The sequence below is a fragment of the Anas acuta genome, chromosome 17 (genome assembly GCF_963932015.1).
Source record: "Anas acuta chromosome 17, bAnaAcu1.1, whole genome shotgun sequence".
NCBI lineage: Eukaryota > Metazoa > Chordata > Aves > Anseriformes > Anatidae > Anas > Anas acuta.
The window spans coordinates 15,131,785-15,152,136 of NC_088995.1; the positions used below are offsets into that span (position 1 = coordinate 15,131,785).

Sequence of the window (20,352 nt, forward strand, 5' to 3'; positions counted from 1 at the left end):
ACCCTCCTCGGAAGAAGAGGCGCGGTCTCGGCTTCGCCCCGCCCCTCCTCGCGAGAGCGCGAGCGGCCCGGAAGGGACAGGAGCCGCACGTGGGGCAGGGGCTGGTCCCGCCGCCGCCATGGGCCGCGCGCGCCGCCGGCACAACTGGAAGGCGCGGGCGGGGGCGCGCGGCGCCGCGCAGGCACGGCCCCAGGAGCAGCCCCGGGAACACCCCGTGCCCGCGGAGCTGCAGCTGGGAGGTGCGGGGTCGGGACGGACCGGGCCGGGGACCGAGGACCTGGGGGCTGGGGCCGGGCCGAATGGCTGCTGCGAGTCGCTGCCCGCCTGCCCGAGTCCTGCGGCCAGGCCGGGGCAGCGCTTTTGCTCGTTATTGAGCTTAATGAGCTCGTTAATGTGCTAGTGGTTGTTAATAGCAATAGTGGAGTGTATAGCACAATAAGCTATTGCTTATTAGTAAGCTATTGCTTATTAATATGCCTTTGGTTATTAAGGCAATTCATTTATTGAAGCACTTCTGTGCTGGGCACTTGCACCATCAGAACAAATGTCTCTTGTCAAAAATCACTTTTCGTACACTATTATTATAAAAACATAATTAGTGCAGATTTTTATTATTAAAAAAATCCCTTATTTTGTGGAGAGTCATGCTCGTGCCTGTCCTGAGCTGCCCCCATGCCCTTTGATGCTGGGGGGTTAAAAAAATAAATAAAAAGGGCAATTTCACATTCTTGTTACCAGCCAAATATTGATGTGCTGATTTCATGGGGTTTTGTCCTTGCTGATAACTGGGAATTTTTTATTTTTTGGTCGGAGGTGAGGGTTGTGTTTGTTCAGCTAAATCTGGTAAGGTTTGCAGTGAGGCTGTTGAGCAGTGTGCTGAAAATAACCAGCCTGGCACAAATGAATAACCAAACATGCTTGCAGATGAGGCAAAGCTGAAGGGAGTTGATGAAAGTAATGCCCTGGTCCTGCCAGCCAAAAAAGCAAAGCCAAAAAAAGCTCCGAGTGCTGTGCATCACCAGAAGAAACCCCTGAGCAAGAAACAGAAGAAGAACTTGCAGAAAATTTTAGAGCAGAAGGAGAAGAAGAGGCAGGTATGTGGGTGCTTGGTAGTACCTCTGGTTTCGTGATTCCTGTTGTGACTTCACGGCAAGATCTGTTGGAGCACACCCTTTAAAACTCAAGGGCTGATCTTTAAATGAAACTACTTGCTGATGAAAATAAGCACTGACTTTGGTTGTTTCTTCCCTTGTAGCGAGCTGAACTGCTCAGCAAGCTGAATGAGGTCCAGGCTTCTGAGGCAGAAATGAAGCTTCTGTATACTACGTCCAAACTGGGTGTTGGGGAACGTATGTATCAGTCCAAAAGGTAAGGCGTTATGGGGAAGGACCATTCTGATCCATTGCAGTACCTGATAACTGGGCGACCTTCTTTGCTTTTTTTTTTCTTCTTTATTTATTTATTTTCTTCTTAGCGCATACAGGTTCTTCAAAATGGATTGGCTTAAATAATTTCTATTTTTATGTGATAATATGGTAGCTATTTCTTGTTTTCTGAAGGAAAATGAAAATAACCTGGTTTTCCCTTTCATGAGAGGGCAAGGGACGTGACAGTTATGTATGAGCACTCCAATAAATTATGCTAAACTGCATAGCTGGTGGAATAAATCTTTACAAAACATTGACTGATGCAGTCCTTACTTACTAGATTCATCAAGAGCTTAATTTTACCTTCTGCAAAGATGGCTTTTAAAGAAAGGGATAAATATCAGTACAGAGCATGCTTAGGTAAGAATGCATAATCAGGTTAGCCGTGTCTTTGCGTAGCAGAGTTGTGAAAACCTCCTGGAATGGAGATATTCAGAGGAACAAGTTAACCTCCCTGAGTAACCTGTTGTAGTGCTGCACTACACACAGGGTGTAGAAGTTTTTCCTCTGGTTAAAACCTGGGTTCAGGCCCAGGCAGTGACTTACGGCGATGAATTTTTCTGTGGAAGATGTGTCTGGCCTGAGGTCCCGGAGAACATTGACCAAAATGTAGTTGACGTGTTGTTCTAGGGTGGTACAGGAGCCAGGGAGTGCTGTACCTGAAAAGATCAGGAGCATCAGTGGTGCAAACAAGAGAAGGCACAGCTCAGAATCTGAGTCTGAGGAAGAATCCAGTAGTGAGGAGGAGAAGGAAGAACATAAACAAGGAACTGAGACGTCTTCAGCCAGCGATTTGAATGCTGCGGAAAAGCTAGAGGAAGGCACAAAGAAGCCATTGGCTAACCAGCAGGCTGTTCCTACTGCTCCGGTTTGCCAGACAGCGTCCAACAGACTGTCTTGCAAGCCTGTGATTTTCATTCCAGTGGACAGGTCTCCTGAGATTCAGGTGAGACTGAAAGTAGTAAAGCACTTATCAAGGGCCTTGGAAATTACAGCATCTTGCATCAGATTAATTCACTGCAGACACCGTAGCATTATCTTGCGTCTGGCAATATATTGTGTGGAGCAGGGTGCACTTAGGGTCATGCGAGTTGTAAACATACATGTCTGAGCTTTAAGCCTGTCTAATGTAGCAGAAGGAAAACTGGTTTTGTTTTAGGATATAGGCATTATTTTTAGTTTTAAATGTATAATCCACTAGCAGTCTTTTATCATTCTTCTCTGAGAAATCTAGCGAAGTCACTTTCACCTCTGCATTGTGCTGTATCTGATGCAGTTTTATTCCATGTGACATGGGTAGAGTATTCTGCAGAACTGGGAAGAGTTTGCATGTCTTTGAACAGACGAGGCAAGGTTGTGAAAAGAGTAGTTATTATAAGTGCTATATTAATAAACTGAAGGGACTCTGAAGTTTCGCAAATTAAAGTGGTTTAATTAACTGGACAGATAGCCAGCTTTCTGACAAGATGTTTTGATGAGTCTAGTTCTTGGACATGGTGGTTTGATATCAGTTGGTTTAGAGCTTTTTGATCCACAAAGCTTGCAGAATTCCTTTCTGTGGGTTTTGTAATCTGAGCTACGTAACAGCTTTTGGTCCTGGGAAAAACAAAAAGGGAGCAAGATACAAAATTATGTGAGTAAACAACGTATTATTTTATTTCAGGAAGCAAGACTAAAGCTGCCAATCCTAGCTGAAGAGCAAGTAATCATGGAAGCCATTAATGAGAATCCCATTGTTGTCATATGTGGAGAGACAGGAAGTGGCAAAACCACACAAGTACCCCAGTTTCTCTATGAGGCTGGTTATACCAGGTAGGAGTCGTCTTTTATATGCGGCAAATGTGATTAGAAAAATTGAAGCTGAGCTCAGTCACTTCAGATTTAGTTTCTTTTATTCTGAAATGGCTGAACTGACCATGTTTTTGCTGTGTGGTAGTAGTGGCCATGTTGAATGGGCTTTTAAAAATGTGAAGGAGTGACTTGGTAAACCCTCTTTATGTAAGCAATCTATTGAAACCTCTCAGGTAAAAGTTTTCTTCAAAGTCACTGTCCTGTCTTTCACTTTCACATAGGAGCTTTAAGGTCTACCTATTCCACATACTTTAACTTTTGCTTACAGACGTTTGTTTTTACTGTTGCAAGAAAATGCAAGCTTATTTTATAAGCTTGGGCACCTCATAAGAGTGCCCACCTCAAAAGATCTTCTTTTGAGTTGCATCAAGGTGCATCCAGCTTCTGTGCTGCTTCCCCAGCCTGAATTTCTTCTGAAAACAACCTCATTGCCAGAGGGGTGTGCAGGGAGACTGGAATTACAGAGACAAGATTTGGGGAAAAAATAACTTACATGTATCTTCAGATCAGCATACGTAAAACACAAGGGTAGTTCCAAAACTTCCTCTTTTTCTGCTAAATAGAACTGAGAGTGTGATACTCTCGTGTAAATTTTGTAAATGACTTCAGAGAAGTTGTGCAGAAATCCTATTGTAGTCTTTCTAAGCTTTTTGTTTTAAAACAAACAGCCAAACAATTCTCCTCTTTCCTTGCCCTTTTAGTTCAAATGGTACCATTGGGATCACCGAGCCTCGGCGTGTGGCTGCAGTGTCCATGTCTCAGCGAGTCGCTAAGGAAATGAACTTGTCCCACAGGTCAGAAGGAAATAAGATGAGACCTTGCTAGGAAGATTGCATGGAGGTGCACTACATATGTGATAGGCCGAAACAGAAATTTATGTATGGCTGTTCTGTCTGTTGAGAAGTTGTGGCAGTTTACTTATAAACTCTTCCATGGGGTTGTTTGTAAAAAGCGCATGGAGATGTGCTGCTAATGGTGGTTGTACATTACTTTTTAGGCAGGGTTTTGTGGAGGTGGTGTGTGGGAAATGGCCTTAGTTTCTCTCCATATGAGAAAGTGTCCCACAGCCGTTAAATAATTCAAAACAAAATTGCTGTATACCCCAGTTTCTAGCGTTACATGTGTGCTAGGCTATGGTGAGCTGATGGGGTACTTTTTTTCTTATGTTGGTTTTAAGTCTTAATTTACTTAGGTTGAAGGCTGCTTCCTGGTCTGAACATGAATTTCCCATCTCTTTCCATGATTTTTTTTTGTGGCTGCCCTGGTATTTCCTCACAGAGTGGTTTCATATCAAATACGTTATGAAGGAAATGTTACAGATGAAACACAAATCAAGTTCATGACAGATGGCGTGCTGCTGAAAGAAATTCAGAAGGTAGGTTGCTCTTCTCAGTGCTAGGAAAAGGAAGGTGTCTCATGTTGCTAGAAAGAGGTGCCAGTTGCTTTGTGTGCATTTGTTGCATGCCTTTCAAAGCAAAATCCCTTTCCACACTGAAAACATATTTAATCTCAACCGTTTATGTTCTTGCCCAAGCCCCTAAATGTTAGGTTATCTTGCTGTGTTATATGAGAGCAAGGAAGGGAGTCTTGGAAACTAGGCTGTTTCGTGTAGCCTTGGGGATTCAGGTCTCTGCTACACTACTTGCACAGGACTGTGTGCCCGTCTTTCCACTAGAGGTGGTGCCATAGTTCGCTGTCAGATGGCATGGGGATCAGTGCATGAAACTGTGCTCAAACGTGAGAGAGACTGGGTGAGGGGGGGTCAGTGCTAGTGCAGGCATGGATTATCTTGACTTAAAGATGTCTTCAGATGAGGCTTCACGTGGTGAAAATATTCTCTCTTCTCAGGATTTCCTGCTTTTAAAGTACAAGGTAGTTATTATTGATGAAGCCCACGAAAGAAGTATGTACACGGATATCTTGATAGGCCTCTTGTCTCGCATCGTGCCTCTTCGTGAAAAGGTAAGTTTTACAAGTGGGTGTCATGGGGAAGGGGTGTTAGGAAGGAGCTCTGTGTGAGAAGGGAGCGGGACTCTGTGATGTGAAAGTCAATGGAAATCTGATAAACGTTGAAATAACACTCAGAAAATGTTTCTCTTCATGTGATAAGAGAAGCACAGAGCTTACCAAGAGGGAAAAATGGTACATGTTGGTACCAATAGATAACTGCTCAGGCAGTGCCACGAGAAACATGTAAATAATTAGAATTAGCTGCCTGTTAGAAAGCAAGGTGCTTACTGTTGCACTGCAGTAAGCCAGCCAATAACAGCGTTTGGGAGGAGACTTTTCCTGCAGACACTGAAGTGTTTGGTCCTGGCAGATGCTGGAGGCTGGGGCTGGTCCCTGCAGGGCAGCTCTTGGTGTCTGATTTTGCTTTTCATATGTATGTAAAAGAAGTGGGGAGAGAATGCAGTGGTTTAGAGATAAGTCGCTGACAATATCAGGAGTGCCAGTACAGGTTTCTGTGTGTTTTAAGACATACTGCACTTGAAGGTATGTGTGTCCTGTCACTTGACGTGGTGCTTTCATTGCCTTACCTTGCGAGTACTTTGGTGCTGGTACTTGTGTCGGGTCCCACTAATAGTTCTGGGTTTGTGTGCTGTATAGCATAAGTGTCAAATGCCTTCAGGCAAAGAATAACATGTTGTATCCCTGCAGAAAGGGCTGCCACTGAAGCTGATCATCATGTCAGCTACCCTTCGTGTTGAAGATTTCACAGAGAACAACAGGCTGTTTTCTGTTACGCCTCCTGTAATTCAGGTATCCTTCTTGTCACTGGAATCTATGCCAGATGTAACAATTAAAGTATAATGAGAGCTTCCTTTTTAAAATAAAAAATAAGATACTGTAATCTGTCCATTTGGTGCTGAAATCTTTCAGATGTCAATTTTAAAAAATAGTTATTTTGTTTAGACTATTTTTCTTTGGGGACTCAGTGTTTTTTCTCTCCACTTCTATCAAAATTTCCTCTGGTAGAATTGGTTTATTTTGAAAGACTGGAAGTTACAGTTTAGTGGAACTAGAAAGCCTCAATCCAAGCTGATGATCTGAAGGAGAGAATAGTCTGTTTTTTATCTTGTTTTCATGGTGTTCAGCACAGACAACACTGATAACTCCTGGGGGTCCAGTGTTTTGTAGGTTACCAAAACCCAGAACTGAGCAGAATTTAGGGTAAGCTTACTTAGTTCTCCCATGTAGGCTGTAACAATTGTGGTGGAGTTACAAAACAGGGCTTGTTTGCTGTTGTATTTCCACTCTAGGTAGATGCAAGGCAATTCCCTGTAACTGTCCATTTTAACAAGAAAACCCCCCTAGATGACTACAGTGGGGAATGTTTCAGAAAAGTGTGTAAAATCCATCGAATGCTACCCTCAGGTAAGGTCTCTGTGGAACCTCTCAAATTCTTCATATTTCACGTATCTAGAGTTTTCTGATTTTTTTTTTTTTTTTTTTAGTGACTTCAGCAGGAAACTGTAATGATGTATTGTGCATTTTTACCTGGCAGGTTTTTCTTGTGAAAATTATCCTTCACTTAAGTCGTGGTTATGTTAGCGTGTTTCTTGAGGGAGTAGTGGAAGATGGATGCAGTCAGACATACTTTTCCTCCTTGTTACTTAACAGTGCATTTGACCTGTCTTCTGTCACGACCAAGATCTGAAACCTGAGCTGAAATACCTATGCTGACGTTTAGAGTGACTTCTTCTCTTGCAGGTGGGATTTTGGTGTTTTTAACAGGCCAGGCAGAAGTCCATTCTCTCTGTAGGAGGCTAAGGAAAGCCTTTCCCTTCCAAAAAAACAACAATGCAGGTAATGCTATAGAATAAAGGACTGTTAAACTTGGAATTTCTCTTTCTGAGAAACGAGCTTGCTTTGCACCTAAAGTAAGAGCTTTTATTTAAATGCCTCTAAAAAGGGTTGGGAGAGGGTTTAATGTGGATGACTGTGATAACTGTTAAGCTTGTGCAGTTTTGAGTTTGGGGAAAAGTTTTGTGTGTATGATGCCTTCCTGCTCTGCAGAATACACTGCATTTCTTCACTGTCTGTTGGGTGTGAATTACAAGTGGAAGTGCTGCTTCTTGTTGGAGACTGTTTTGGGGATAGTGGGATTTCCCAGGATGATTTTAGAAAGTTAAGTTCTAACATAGCTCAGGTAATTCTCTCCTAATTCTCAAGGTACACGGTTGTTCTATGTGCTGCTGTTGATCCTCAGTATAGTTCCTAAAGGAAATACTAAATTTGTGTGTCGTCCCTGTCCCCTCTGCCTTCAATGTGACTATTTGTTTTTTTCATACCTTGATGCTTTTTGAATTCAAAAAATGGTGGGAGTGGGAGTAGACTGTACGTTCTCTTTTCTAAGAGGAAGGCATGCTCAGCTAATGGGAATTCTAATGGCTTTTTTTTTTTTGTAGGAGTTGATGATGACAGAGAAGAATCAGTGAAAGAAATCAGAAAATTTAAGAAATCAAGGAAGCAGAAGAAAGCTACGGTAATGTGTGATGGCTAGAATTCCTCCAAGAGACAGGAAGGAGCAGGTACCTCCCTGTGAAAGAGTACTCCTGCATAGCTCTGTTTCGTATCAGGCTGTTTTAGACTTGCATGAAGACTTGTGGCATATATGTGTCCCCTTCAGGAAATGTAGCAATATTGTTTACACTCATAGCTACTACATTATGAGAAATGGAGTGCTAAAATGTGCCCTTGGCTATTGCGGGCAGGAGACCAATTTCCCTTAAGTACTGATGATTAAAACTTTAATAGGAGTTCCAGACTTGCTGGCTCCAGGACTGTACCTCATCTTGCTATTTGTTATCCAAAATTGAGACTGATGCCTCTATGATGGAGGGTAGCATTTGGCTTCCACCCAAGTCCAACATGAACTTTGTTAGGAGATTGTCAAGTTACAAACCTGCTGTCCACTGACGTTAGATCCCGGAAGAAGTAAAGAAGTTTTACCCTTTGCCACTGTTCTCCCAGTGAAGAAACTTGTCTCAGCACAGAATGCTGTTTAAAATAGTTATTTGGGTTATTCACCCCTGACTCTCAGTTTTGAAGTACAAATGAAATCTCTCAATCCCTCTCTCAGCTTCAGGCCAACAAACATTTGGAATAAACACTCAAATTTGCAATAAGCATTAAGAAGTGCTGTCTATATCCTACTTAAAACTTTGTGTTTTCCTTCCCTGTTCTTCACAGGCACTTCCCCAAATTGATCTGAACAATTACTCTGTTGTACCAGTGGATGAAGGAGATGAAGATAGAGATGCTGAAACTGATGATGATATTGCAGGATCTGATATGGACCTTGATTTAGGAGATGGAGACTCAGAAGAAGGTTTGGCACTTACAAAATGAAAATCTCTTATCTGCAGTCATCTGTGAGATGTGTGACATAAAATAGCCATCCTTAGCTAATCTGGTGTGACAGCACATCAGACCTATGTAATGGAAAAGCTAGTAAGGTTTTCCAGATTCAGCTTTATGCCAAATCATTTCTTACTGCTTTTTAATGAAATTATATTCATGGAGACATTGGGGATAAGCCTGGAAGTTGACTCACTGTGTATTTAAGATTGTTTTTTTTCTTCACAGATGAGAAACCAGATTCGTCCCTTCCACTCTATGTGCTCCCTCTCTATTCTTTACTAGCACCAGAGAAACAAGCAAAGGTAAAAGATTTATATACACAAAAGCAAATGGCCCTTACTGATATGTGGCATTGTTGTCTTAAGTCACATGTGTTTTGTGAGTTAAAATGCCCATCTTGGACTGCCCATCAATGGGCAGACTTGAATGGATCCATGCGAAAGTTGGGATGGGATTGGAGCAAGCCTCATGTGGGCTGTGATCACCCTGATGTGCTAGTTCAGCTGGAAGAGATGAAAAGCAATGGTCTGGTAGCATGTTAAAGTTAGTCACAACCATGGGGTGCATCTGGATCCTGGATTTCTTGGGAATTTTTGGGCTTTGAAGCCCTTTTGGGCTTCAGAGGTGACAACAGTGTGTCTAAATACAACTGGCCACTGGTGTCTGCTCCACTTGGAGCCCATGTGCCCATGAGCCCGTTCGTAAATGCCTCTCTGAGGGATTAGCTGAGCTGGGTGGAGAGCTCCAGAGCTGGAGGCAAAGAGCAGGTCTGTAGTCTTGCTCTTGGGTTTTACCTGCAATGCCATATGCATCGTAATCTCTTGCAACCCACGTGAGCTGACTGCCTGTCTCTTTTCCCTTGTTGGCAACACATTTCACACAACCATCCTTTTGTTGCAGGTATTCAGGCCTCCTCCTCCTGGCACGAGACTCTGTGTTGTAGCTACCAACGTAGCAGAAACATCGCTCACTATCCCGGGCATCAAATATGTGGTTGACTGTGGAAAAGTCAAGAAACGTTTCTACGACAAAATTACTGGGGTTTCATCTTTCAGAGTCACCTGGATATCTCAAGCTTCAGCTAACCAGCGGGCAGGTCGGGCTGGCCGGACTGAACCGGGGCACTGTTACAGGTTAGCTGGCTACGGGAAGAAGTTTAGGCAAAACAAAGAGCTCAATTAGTGTCACTGTGAATTGGACAGCTTCCCTTGTCCCTCTTCACAAGGACCCAGTGGTGCTTGAAACACTTGAGTTTGTCTGCTCTTCATTCAAATTAGAGAGGTAAAGATGAACATAAATTGTCACTGATAATGTGGGTTTGGCAGTTTGGCTTCTCAGAGGCTTTTCCATTGCTGAAAACTCTTTTTTAGGTGGCCAGCATGGATTAGTTTTATGTCCCAGCCATGTAAATAATTCAATGATTACATAAATAGTATCCACAACTGCCTTTTTGTGTTTTTATTTTTTTTTAAATCCCTTGCTATTTTTTTATGTACATCTCCTGAGTTAAGATTTCTTGCAAGTTTCTAAGCTGCATTTCTGGTCCACTAGGTTATATTCTTCAGCAGTCTTCATGGACTTTGAGAAATTTTCTGCTCCAGAGATAACAAAGCGACCAGTGGAAGACTTGATTCTGCAAATGAAGGCACTGAATATAGAAAAGGTGAGGTGTCAAACTGGCTTTATGCTACAGAGCTCATAAAAATAGTTGCCCCTAGGAGCCAGAAACAAGCACAAATGCCTTCCATTCTCATTGCTTGAAACTGTGCCTTGTGTTAGAGGCAGATCCCTGGGACTCACTTTTCGTTCTGCAAATAGCAGAAGCTGTCGTGAATTCCACTGGACGTTACCAGACAAATTCATTCTGGTAATAAGAGCTTTCGCATCATATTCTCACTAATGAAAAATCCCCCTGTCAAAATATGGATTGTGTTTTGATAGTTGAGCGCAGTGCTTAGAGTTAGACCTTAAAACAGCCTGCCGTAGGCAGGACTGAAGTCAGTGGCAGCTAATGGTGATGCTAGTATTCAGTTTCCTAATAGTTTTGTTCTAAGCATTTCCTCCTATTATATGGCCTTTCCTCTCATTCTTGGCAAGCATTCTAAATGTTTTTCTTCTGCATGCGTAAACGAAGGGAAGGTTTTCACTCCCTTCCAGGACTTCTTACTGATCCAGACTGCTTTTTGGTCAGAGCCATGTCAGTGATGTACTGAAAGGCATTTTCTCTTGGTGTCTGTAGGTTATCAACTTCCCGTTCCCAACACCACCTCCAGTGGAAGCACTTGCAGCAGCTGAGGAGTTACTGATAGCCCTGGGTGCCTTGAAGGAGCCCCCTCTGACAGGAAGGTAATGTCTGTGGTCACCCACAGATTTCCTCATGGTGATGAAGCTATCAAGGCAGTGGGCACTGCTGTCTTCCCTCCTGCTTTTCCATCTCAGCCCTTGCATCAGTGTGCCTTCTTACCCAGACAGATGGACATTATAACAGCCCCTTGTTTGCTTGGGTTTGTTTTGCTGGCCCTGTGTGTCTTTCAGTACTAGAACATGACTGTTGGAGCATTGGGAACAGGCCACTCTGCAATAATTGTCTTTGTGCTCAGACTTGCAGCAGAAAGGGCCTGAAGCGCCCCTGTGGTGTTCTGTTGTGTGCAGGTCTGAGCAGCTGAAGATGCTACTTGGCTGCTGGGCTGCTCTGCCAGGAACCAGAATGCTGCTAGTTCTGCAGCCCTGAAGCATAGGGTTTCATAGGCTGAGGATTGGGCAGGGAAGGGCAGTGCTAGGAGTGCTGGGTACAGGGCAGATGGGAGCTGTGTGAGGAAGATGAATCTTTGCCCTAGCATTGTGGACCAGCACATAACAACAGAGCTGTGACATCAAATGAATTGGGCTGGCAAAGGCAGGAACACAGACTTGTATTAATTCAGAACTTCATTGTTTTTTTGTTTTTGTTTTTTTTGTGTGTTTTTTTGTTTGTTTGTTTTTTACTCTTCCCACAGGCTTAAGGAACAGCAGGCAGCAAAGCTGAGTTGCCCTATTAGTCCCCTGGGTAGAATAATGGCAACTTTTCCTGTAGCCCCCCGCTATGGAAAGATGCTGGCATTAAGCAAGCAGCATGACTGTCTGCCTTACACCATTACCATAGTGTCTGCAATGACCGTTCGGGAGCTTTTTGAAGAGTTTGACAGGTGAGTAAGTGACCCTAACATCCTTATTCATACAAAATCATAGAATGGTTTGGGTTGTAGGGGACCCTAAAGACCGTCTAATCCCAACCTCCTGCTGTGTACACCACCCACTAGATCAGGTTGCTCAAAGCCCCATCCAACCTGGTCTTGAAAAAGTATAGGATGCATCACTTTGTCACAGCTCAGTGATGTTGCAGTGCCAGCTTCTGAATCCCTGGTGGCGCCAAGCTCTTCTGTAGTTTGGTTTTACACCTGCCCTCAAGCTCTGTCTTAGTCCTGTGCTAGAACTGTGTAGTAGAAATGTTGATGCCTCTGTTACCTTGAGGGTTATCTGCATGTAAGTGCAATCCTGGTTTATGCTGTTTTCTGTTTCTTTCAGGCCAGCAGTGAGCGAGGAAGAGACAGTAAAGCTGAAGGGGAAGAAAGCAAGACTTTTACATATTCAAAAGATCTGGGCTGGGCAAGGGGCATTGCAAAAGCTTGGAGACCTCATGGTGATGTTAGGTACTGCAGACAGCCATTTCCCTGTGCTGTTAACTTCTGTTCTATTGTCCTCCCCATCACTCTGACCTCAGCTTCATACAGAGCAATCCTCCTGCTGTAGAACTGACTCTAGAATTGTATTTTCTAGGCTGTTCTCCAGGCAGCCTCCAAGTGTCCCAGCTTAACAGACAGCTCCAAATGAGTGGGGGCTGTGGTATGCACATGCCAACTGTGACAGCCATTTTCTCCACCTGACTGTTCACTTCCAGGAGCAGTGGGGGCCTGTGAATATGCTGGGTGTACTCCTAAGTTCTGTGAAGAAAACGGGCTCCGATACAAAGCCATGCTGGAAGTCAGGCGCTTGAGAGGGCAGCTAACAACAGCAGGTAAATGAGTTTTGAGACAAAATGCCATATTTATCTTCTTTGGGGGTCAAAAATTCAACTGGTCTCTTTGTTACAACTTTTTCTTCCTATTGAGTTGTAACTCACCTTTCTTTTTCCCTGTAGTGAACTCAGTCTGTGCTGATACTGGCCTCTATGTTGATCCAAAGATGAAACCCCCAACAGAGGCTCAAGCAACTTACTTGAGACAGGTTGTGTTAGCAGGGCTGGGGGACCACCTTGCTCGAAGGGTTCAGGCAGAAGAACTCCTGGATGAAAAGTGGAAGAATGCCTACAAGGTAAACAGCTTGATTTGCCTGAATTCCTCTTCCCTCATGTCTGTGGGGCAGAGAGGCACTCCTCTGCAAAGCGTGGGGTTCTGGCTGGTTACAGCATTGGGCTGTGAATGCTGGCTTTTCTCCATACAATTTAAGTTCCCAGTGTTGCAATTTCCCAGTCCTCATGTAGGAATTGTTATAAAAGAGTTAAGAATTGCTATTAGTTCATCTTGCAGAATGCTTGATGTCTCTAGAGAAAGTGAAGCGGAAAAGTATGGTGTTATTAAAAACCTTCATCACTTAAGGAAACTATAGATGTCCATCTGAGAGAGCTTGAAATGTGATACTATAAAGAAAGTGGATTGCCGGTAACTCTTACTCTGCTTCAATCCTCTGTATTTTCTTAAAGACTGCTCTTCTGGATGACCCAGTGTTCATCCATCCAAGCTCTGTCCTCTTCAAGCAACTCCCAGAATTTGTGGTGTACCAAGAAATTGTTGAGACTACAAAACTGTATATGAGAGGTGAGGCTACTGTGGTCCACACCTGTTCTGCAGATGTGGTTAGGAATGCAGAGGTGCCTTAACAAAAAGTTGACTTGAAAAATGACATGTAACAACCATGAAGATGAGATCCTGACCGTGTCCTTTCCTCATAGGACTGCTAATGAGTGGCAGCTCCTGGCAGGAAGCCTTCATTCAAGTATGTTTTCCTCTTCTAAGGTGTGTCTGCAGTCGAACCCGAGTGGATTCCTGCCCTGTTGCCACCATACTGCCACTTTGGGAAGCCTCTGGAAAATCCTCCTCCATCTTACTGCCCTGAAACGGGCAGAATTCGATGCCATAGGCCAAGTGTCTTCTGTAAGTTTCTTGAAATGTCTCGCTAATTTTTCCTAAGAGCTGTTCTATGGGTATTGTAACGTCTCTTAATGAGACTGTCCATAATAATAATAATAATAATGGACTGTTCAAGGGGCTTGACAGTGGTTTGAGTAGCTCCATGGGATTAAAAGTATTTAAATATCAGCATCTTCCCATTGGCGTGGCTGTTTTATGCCCAGCAATTACCCCTGTTAAGGAGCAAGGCTGCCTGGGTGGTGGCTGTACCTCTCCAGTTCTGTTACCACCTGTATTGATACACTGCATGTGGAAATTTACCCTTCTCTTTGAGCGTTCAGGAGATTTAAAGTGATCTTTCTTTCCAGATCGAGTTAGCTGGCAGCTCCCTGCTGTGGAAGTTGATTATCCAGAAGGTATCGATCGCTATAAATACTTTGCCAGGTTCCTGCTTGAGGGAAAGGTAAGTGCCCAGCTGCATCACTTCCTTGACACTAGCGGTGTTTTTAGCCTAGTTTCCAGAGGAGATTAGGCTTGTTTTCTTTCTTTTTGTGTCCCTGTTCCTTATAGCTTGCCAGTGGCTGCTGGAATTTGCCATGTTAGGTGGAGAAGATACCTTTAAAAAAGTATGAGATAGCATGAGAATCAGTTGTTGGGTGAAAGACACCCTGATTTAAGTCCTGTTTTGTCAAAGGAAAAAAGCTATAGCTCGTATATCTCCATTCTGAGAGACAAGAGTTGTCTAGCAAGCCAGTCAGGACAAAATTGGTATAGAGACATGAATGGGAGAGAGACAGTAATAGAAGATATGAGACAGAAGTCTACAGTAGTACAAGCTTATTGATGGTTGTCTCCACAAAAAACAATTTACCTTGTTTATTATATGCTTACTATGATATTTCTCCCAGGTCATTGAAAAGTTGGATTCTTATAAGCGTTGTCTGCTCTCCAGTCCTCTCATAATGCTGAAGACATGGTCCAAGTAAGTTGTAAAAAGCAAAGTTTATTTTCAGAACTGAACACTTTTAACTTACTTTAAAAAAAAAAAAATGCTGGGAAGGGTGTACTAGATAGTGATCTAAGATGTAGTTGTAGGGAGGGGAAAATCAGTTTTCTTACCAAGAAAAATTGTCTCAAGAGAGCTGAGCTATTGTGAGGGCCGAGTGGAAGAACACACGCAACCCCAGTGGTTGCACTGACCTCTGCAGGCTGCTTTGTGTAAGTAAACTGCTCACATGTGTGTCTGTCAGATCCATGTCGTTACTTTTCTCATTTTCTTTGGGATTTGGCCAATTACATTGTCCTAAGTTCTTTTCAAAAACGTGTTACCAGTGACCTTCAACCACATTTTTTCTTGTGGTTCTGATTCTGTTTATAGAACTGTGACCCTCAAAAGGACGGTCATTTATTGCTTCCCTTGATCTCCCCCCTGTTGTCCTCTATTGTTTACCAAAACAAGCTTTTTCTTAGTTGTCTGAGTTCTCACGGAGTTGATAGATTCAAGGCTTTTGAAAGAGTTCCCTAAATATGATTGATGTTACAAATTGTAATTTGTAGGACCCTTGGGTAACAAAGTATTTTCCTTATTTAGTCAGTGCAACTTGCAGCATGGGACCTATGAATTTCTTTCTCTTTGCTGTGTGAACTTTTTTAAACTAACAACATGTCTCTGTATCCAGAGGCTGCGTGGTTTTACATTTGTATTTAGCCTTTTAATAGCATTAGAGTATGAATTCAGAAAGATGAGTTGAATGCTCTAGCACTTCACTAAACTGAGCTAATGAACATTGCTTTATTTTATTTTGGACTCATTTAGACTTCAGCCCAGGACAGAAGCTCTCCTGCAGGCTCTAGTTGCTGAAAAATGTGATAATCGTGATGCATTACTGGCTGCATGGAAGAAAAATCCTAAGTGTAAGTGTCATGCTTGCTTAATCATTAGTCATATCAGTGGGGACTTTGTAGTTGTCATTTCGAAGTATAATTAAAAAGGTAGGCTGTTTCATGTGATACGCTCTGTGTAGGAAAAATAATGTCTGTTTTGGCTCTTGTGAAAGACTGGAAGAAACATTCGAAAGAAACATTTCTTTGTAACTTAAGAAAACTTCTTTTTCTCTAGTTCTAATCACAGTTAATTTGTTTGGTTTGGGCTTTTGAAAGACTAGACTGTCAATGGATACATGGAAAAATTCTTTGCCTGGTAAAATGGATTTTGACCCATATTGGGGTACCAGATTCTGAGAGTTGTTGATAGAAGCAGCAGTGAAGTGTAAAAGTTCCCCTGGATTGCAGTGCTGGCTTCCACAGTAATTCTTTCTTACTTGGTACTTTTATATCTGCATTCAGGTGTCCAAGCTCCAGCACTATCCCAGCATTGGAAAGATGGCTCTTGCTCTCACCAAGGGTCTTGCCTTCATTCCTCAGCCTCTCTGTGAACAGGCTGATGTCATCAGGTCTGCTCTTCCCAGCAGCCATCTAATCACTCCTCTCTTTTGTTCTAGATTTGCTCGCAGCCTATCGTCAGTGGCTCCCTGAAGCTATGCATGGTGATCTAGCCAAGAACTGGCCACCAGTACTGTAGCACGGTGAAGTGCCCGAGTCTGTTCCTGGGGGACTCCTTTTCTCCGAGGTCTTTTGACAGCTTGAGTTTTCTTGGAAATCTGATGATGCAAATACACTTGCTAACTGCTAGCATAAGTGAACCTGTTGTTCAGGTGAACAAAAAGTGAACCTGTTCCCAAAAACTGTGGTTTTTGGGAAGCCCACTGTGTTCTCAGAAGCCCTACCAGCTCTTTTACTGGTCTTTTGTAATATTAATGTTTGGATAATTTTATCCATTGTATTTTACCAATTGTTTGCTAAAGTTTCTCTTTGGACTACGTTAGTCGTATGGACAATAAATATGTATCATTCATACAATAAATATGTATCATTCTTGGTTTGGATGGGAGAACTATTTTCTATGTAGGATGTTCCAAAAGTACAATTTTAGACCTTTGCGGGGACCTTCTTGATGTATGACTACAGATCCCAGTGCAGACTGAACCTTTAGTTCTTGTGAGGTGTTGACCCTGGCCAGCAGCTACGGACCACAGAACTGCTTCCTCACTGTCTGTCACCCAGCAGAATGAGTACAAAAGTGAGAAAACTCAGTGGTTCAGAGAAAGGTAGTTTATTAAAGTGATAAAAAGAGGTAAGAAACAAAACAAATGATGGAAAGGCAACCACTTTCCACTTCCCACAAGCAGGCTGATGTCTAGCCAGGCTCCCAGCAGGATGCACAGAACTACCCCTTTGGCCAGGTCAGCTCTCCTGGTCACGTCCCCCCCAGCTTACTCCTACCCATCTTGTTTCCTGGTGGGGCAGGGTGGGAGAAGGAAAGCCTTGATGCTGCGTGAGTACTGCTCAGTGACAGCCAAAATACCAGTGTATTATCAAAATCAAATCAGGTAACAGGTGTTGGCTATGAAAGAAGCTTTAAGCAATAGTAATCTTGTGCAGACAGATGTTTTAAATATGAGCAAGCTGTTGCAGACCCACACGGTTTGTACATTTAGCAATCTAGAGAGCTATTGGATACAAAACAGACCTTTTTAGTCCTTAGCACAGACAGCAGTCCTGCAGTCCAAGCAGTTGTTTAAACTGTATTATGTATAACAGTGTAAAACATGATTACAGGGTGGATTTTTTTTTTTTTAAAATAAGCTTTGATATTATTTTCTATGGTTTTGTGGTGGTAAGGAAAAGGATGAGATGCACCTGTTCCATGGACTGGCTGGGCAAGTGCCGTGAATAGACACTCAGGTGACATCCTTCATCACAGGAATGTGCACAGCAGTGGTGTTGGGAGGAGTGGATTAAACGTGAAGATTGGCAAGGAGGATTGTAAATATTTCCAGCTGCAACGTCACTTAAGTGTGAATAAAGTCTGCACGTAAGTAATGTAGGAAAGCACGATTGTACCCACTGCTGTTTGTGCTCTGTGTGTTTGGCAAGTAGCACATCTGTGCACAGATAACAGAGGTGTTTGATGGACTCGGAGGCGTGCTATCAGACACGCTTGAGCTCCCAGCCTTGGTACAGAGGAGATCAAAGAAGCACAGCAAGGATCACAGCACAGTGGTAAAAACCGTGCCTGTGCAAACCCTTGATAAACAGGGGAACAGGCTGGTTCTCTCCTAGCATGGACCCATCTTAGAGTTCCTACATCCCCACTTGTGTGCCTGTACTTGGGTGTTGCTTTGGGGATCCCCTGTCTGGTGAAGTAACGAGAATAAATCTACTCTGCATTTTAGCCATGCGTTTGTGGTTGTTCCTGCTGACTGCCTGTGCTGACTCCCCCTGTGGGGTAAATTCTACCCAGTTCACTTTGTGAAATATGTTCGTCTGATTCGTGTCAGTATAGAACAATGCTAGGGCCGCATGGTATGATGAATGTGACCTTCTGTTTTACATACCCTTGTATAACCACAAGTCTAAGAAAAACAGTGGTTAATGTATATAGTTCTTGTATCTTGCAAAGGACTGTTTTAGCAATTCATGTCAATAGAGAGCTTGAAGGGAAATGCTTTTCCCTTCAAGGGCTTTTCCTTGAAGTCTCTGATATCTGGGGGGTTTCAGAATAACTGCTAATTATTATGACTACTGCATGGGACACTATGCAAGTCTCTGATATCTGGCCAGGAGATTAAGGAGACGGGGAGAGCTGAAGAACAACTAAAAGACAAAGCTTGCAGGGGATGCTGCACAAGTCTCTGACATACAGCCAAGTTAGACAAAGGAGAAGGACAAGAGGGAGGAAGACTATGAGCCTTCAGCACGAGAGACCCCCAGAGGGACCACTGGAGACTGATAATGCATGCACCAGTGAGAGGGTTCGGATTCCAGGAACTAATTATAATAACCCTGCCTTTCCTAGAAGTAGTAATGAATATGTATTAGCCTAGGAGCATAAAAATCAGCTGCTTGATGTAACTGGTGTGCGTCTTGGTGGAGCAGAGACTCCTGGCGCACCCAGCGCTGTTTGCTTACCTCTACTCCTTTAATAAATTGTAAATTTTGATTATAGTCCAATTTTAAAGACTGAGCCATTTATTACAACTTTTGTGTCCAAGGGCATGGGAAGCATTGTTTAGGCTTGGTATGATGCAGTAGTTTGAAGCTGAGAGGAATGCAGAGCTAAACTCTGAACGTGTCTGGACAGCCGTGTTTCTGTCCTTAAATTTCAGTACAAGCAGACTGTTCAAGCTTCGTGTGAAAATGTGCAGCTCAAGTTCCCCTTTCCTTTCACCTACTCTTCAACTTTTCTAGCCTGCCTGCTTGCACTGTATTAATTTGCTGCTGTTTGTAACACTGCAATGTGAAAGGTGCGGGCAGCAACTCACCAGCCCCCCAGGAACTGCCATCAGTGCCAGACACTGCAGGCCAAGATACAAGCGGTAGGAATATGTAATGCTACAGAAATATCAGCTTTTTGTTTTTGAGCAAGTGTACTGGGTCTGGCTGGAATGTTAACTTTCCCTCCAGCAGCCCATACAGTGCCATACTCTGTACTTGTAGCTGGAACAGCAGTGTTATCACACCAGTGTTGTGTCTACTGCTGAGCAGCAGTGGCTCAGCATTGGGCCTCTCTCTAACCCTCCTAGGGGGTGGGCAAAAAGTGAGGAGAGAAACATCACTAGGGCAGCTGACCTAAACCAATCAAAGGGATATTCCATACCATGTGATGTCACACTCAGCAATAAAAGGTGGAAACAGGAAGAAGAGGGAAGGGGTGGGCTCTCGTTGGGAAAATGTCGGTCCTCCTCTTGAACACCGGCTGTGTGAGTTGAGGCCTTGCTTCAAGGACATGGTCAATCATCGCTCATTTGTGGGAAGTAGAGAGTAATTCCTTTCCTCTGCACTTCCATATAGCCTTCATTTATTTTGTTGGTTTGTTTTCCTCCCTTCTTTTTATTTTCCCTTTTCCCCTCCCTTTTCCCCTTTCCCTTTTTATTTCCCCTTAGTTAAATTGTTTAGTTCATGGTAGTCTTTATTTAATTATTATAATTATTTCCCTTTAATTAAATTATCCTTATCTCAGCCCGTGAGTTGTTCTTTGCTTTGCTTCTCCCCCTCCTCATCTAAAGGAGGGGGAGTGAGAGAGCAGTTGTGGGGTTTAGCTGCCCAGCACGGTAAAAACACCACAGCAAGAAGGCAAATACTGTGTTGTAGCTGTGTGTGTGTGTGTCAGATGCTGCAACACCGTGGTCTGTAGCGACAGCCACAGGCATCGAACCTATTTACACACGACAAAGCTAAGATTATAGATACTTGGAAACTCGACAAGCAACTAGCTTCAGAACAAGCTTTACACGACATACTGGGAGAAAAATGAAAAGTGGAGATGCCGGGGATTGAACCCGGGGCCTCATACATGCAAAGCATGCGCTCTACCACTGAGCTACATCCCCTTCATACTTAATGCTCTCCCAGCAGTGTAGACATAGCTCATCCAGCGTCCACAGCGCCGTGCAGCCCCGCCGCCTCTGCTCCTCGCCGCCCCC

At 43.4% G+C, this 20,352-nt stretch overlaps 1 protein-coding gene and 1 non-coding gene across 2 annotated transcripts; one reads left to right on the plus strand and one right to left on the minus strand.

The window, feature by feature from the left end:
- Positions 1 to 55: 55 nt before the first annotated feature.
- On the plus strand, positions 56 to 16,514 carry DHX37 (DEAH-box helicase 37). Its single transcript, XM_068701277.1, has 27 exons — positions 56 to 239; positions 925 to 1,094; positions 1,256 to 1,368; positions 2,058 to 2,373; positions 3,091 to 3,239; positions 3,980 to 4,072; positions 4,557 to 4,653; positions 5,127 to 5,240; positions 5,937 to 6,038; positions 6,539 to 6,653; positions 6,990 to 7,085; positions 7,688 to 7,764; positions 8,472 to 8,610; positions 8,868 to 8,944; positions 9,543 to 9,775; positions 10,194 to 10,305; positions 10,882 to 10,988; positions 11,639 to 11,827; positions 12,207 to 12,331; positions 12,580 to 12,696; positions 12,820 to 12,992; positions 13,381 to 13,495; positions 13,694 to 13,831; positions 14,176 to 14,270; positions 14,716 to 14,789; positions 15,624 to 15,721; positions 16,309 to 16,514. Exons 1-27 carry the CDS (start codon positions 119 to 121, stop codon positions 16,386 to 16,388), a joined length of 3,435 nt encoding a protein of 1,144 aa, XP_068557378.1. The 5' UTR covers positions 56 to 118; the 3' UTR covers positions 16,389 to 16,514.
- Positions 16,515 to 20,187: 3,673 nt separating this feature from the next.
- TRNAA-UGC (transfer RNA alanine (anticodon UGC)) lies at positions 20,188 to 20,259 on the minus strand. The gene has a single exon. It is a non-coding gene; the product is annotated as a tRNA-Ala (tRNA).
- Between the last annotated feature and the right edge of the window lie 93 nt (positions 20,260 to 20,352).

Excerpts from the sequence above, each read along its gene's own strand:
- DHX37 (XM_068701277.1), top strand. The coding sequence starts at position 119 with ATGGGCCGCGCGCGCCGCCGGCACAACTGGAAGGCGCGGGCGGGGGCG. Across the intron at positions 7,086-7,687 it reads CCAAAAAAACAACAATGCAG|GAGTTGATGATGACAGAGAA; the intron begins GTAATGCTATAG and ends TTTTTTTTGTAG. Across the intron at positions 13,832-14,175 it reads CCATAGGCCAAGTGTCTTCT|ATCGAGTTAGCTGGCAGCTC; the intron begins GTAAGTTTCTTG and ends CTTTCTTTCCAG.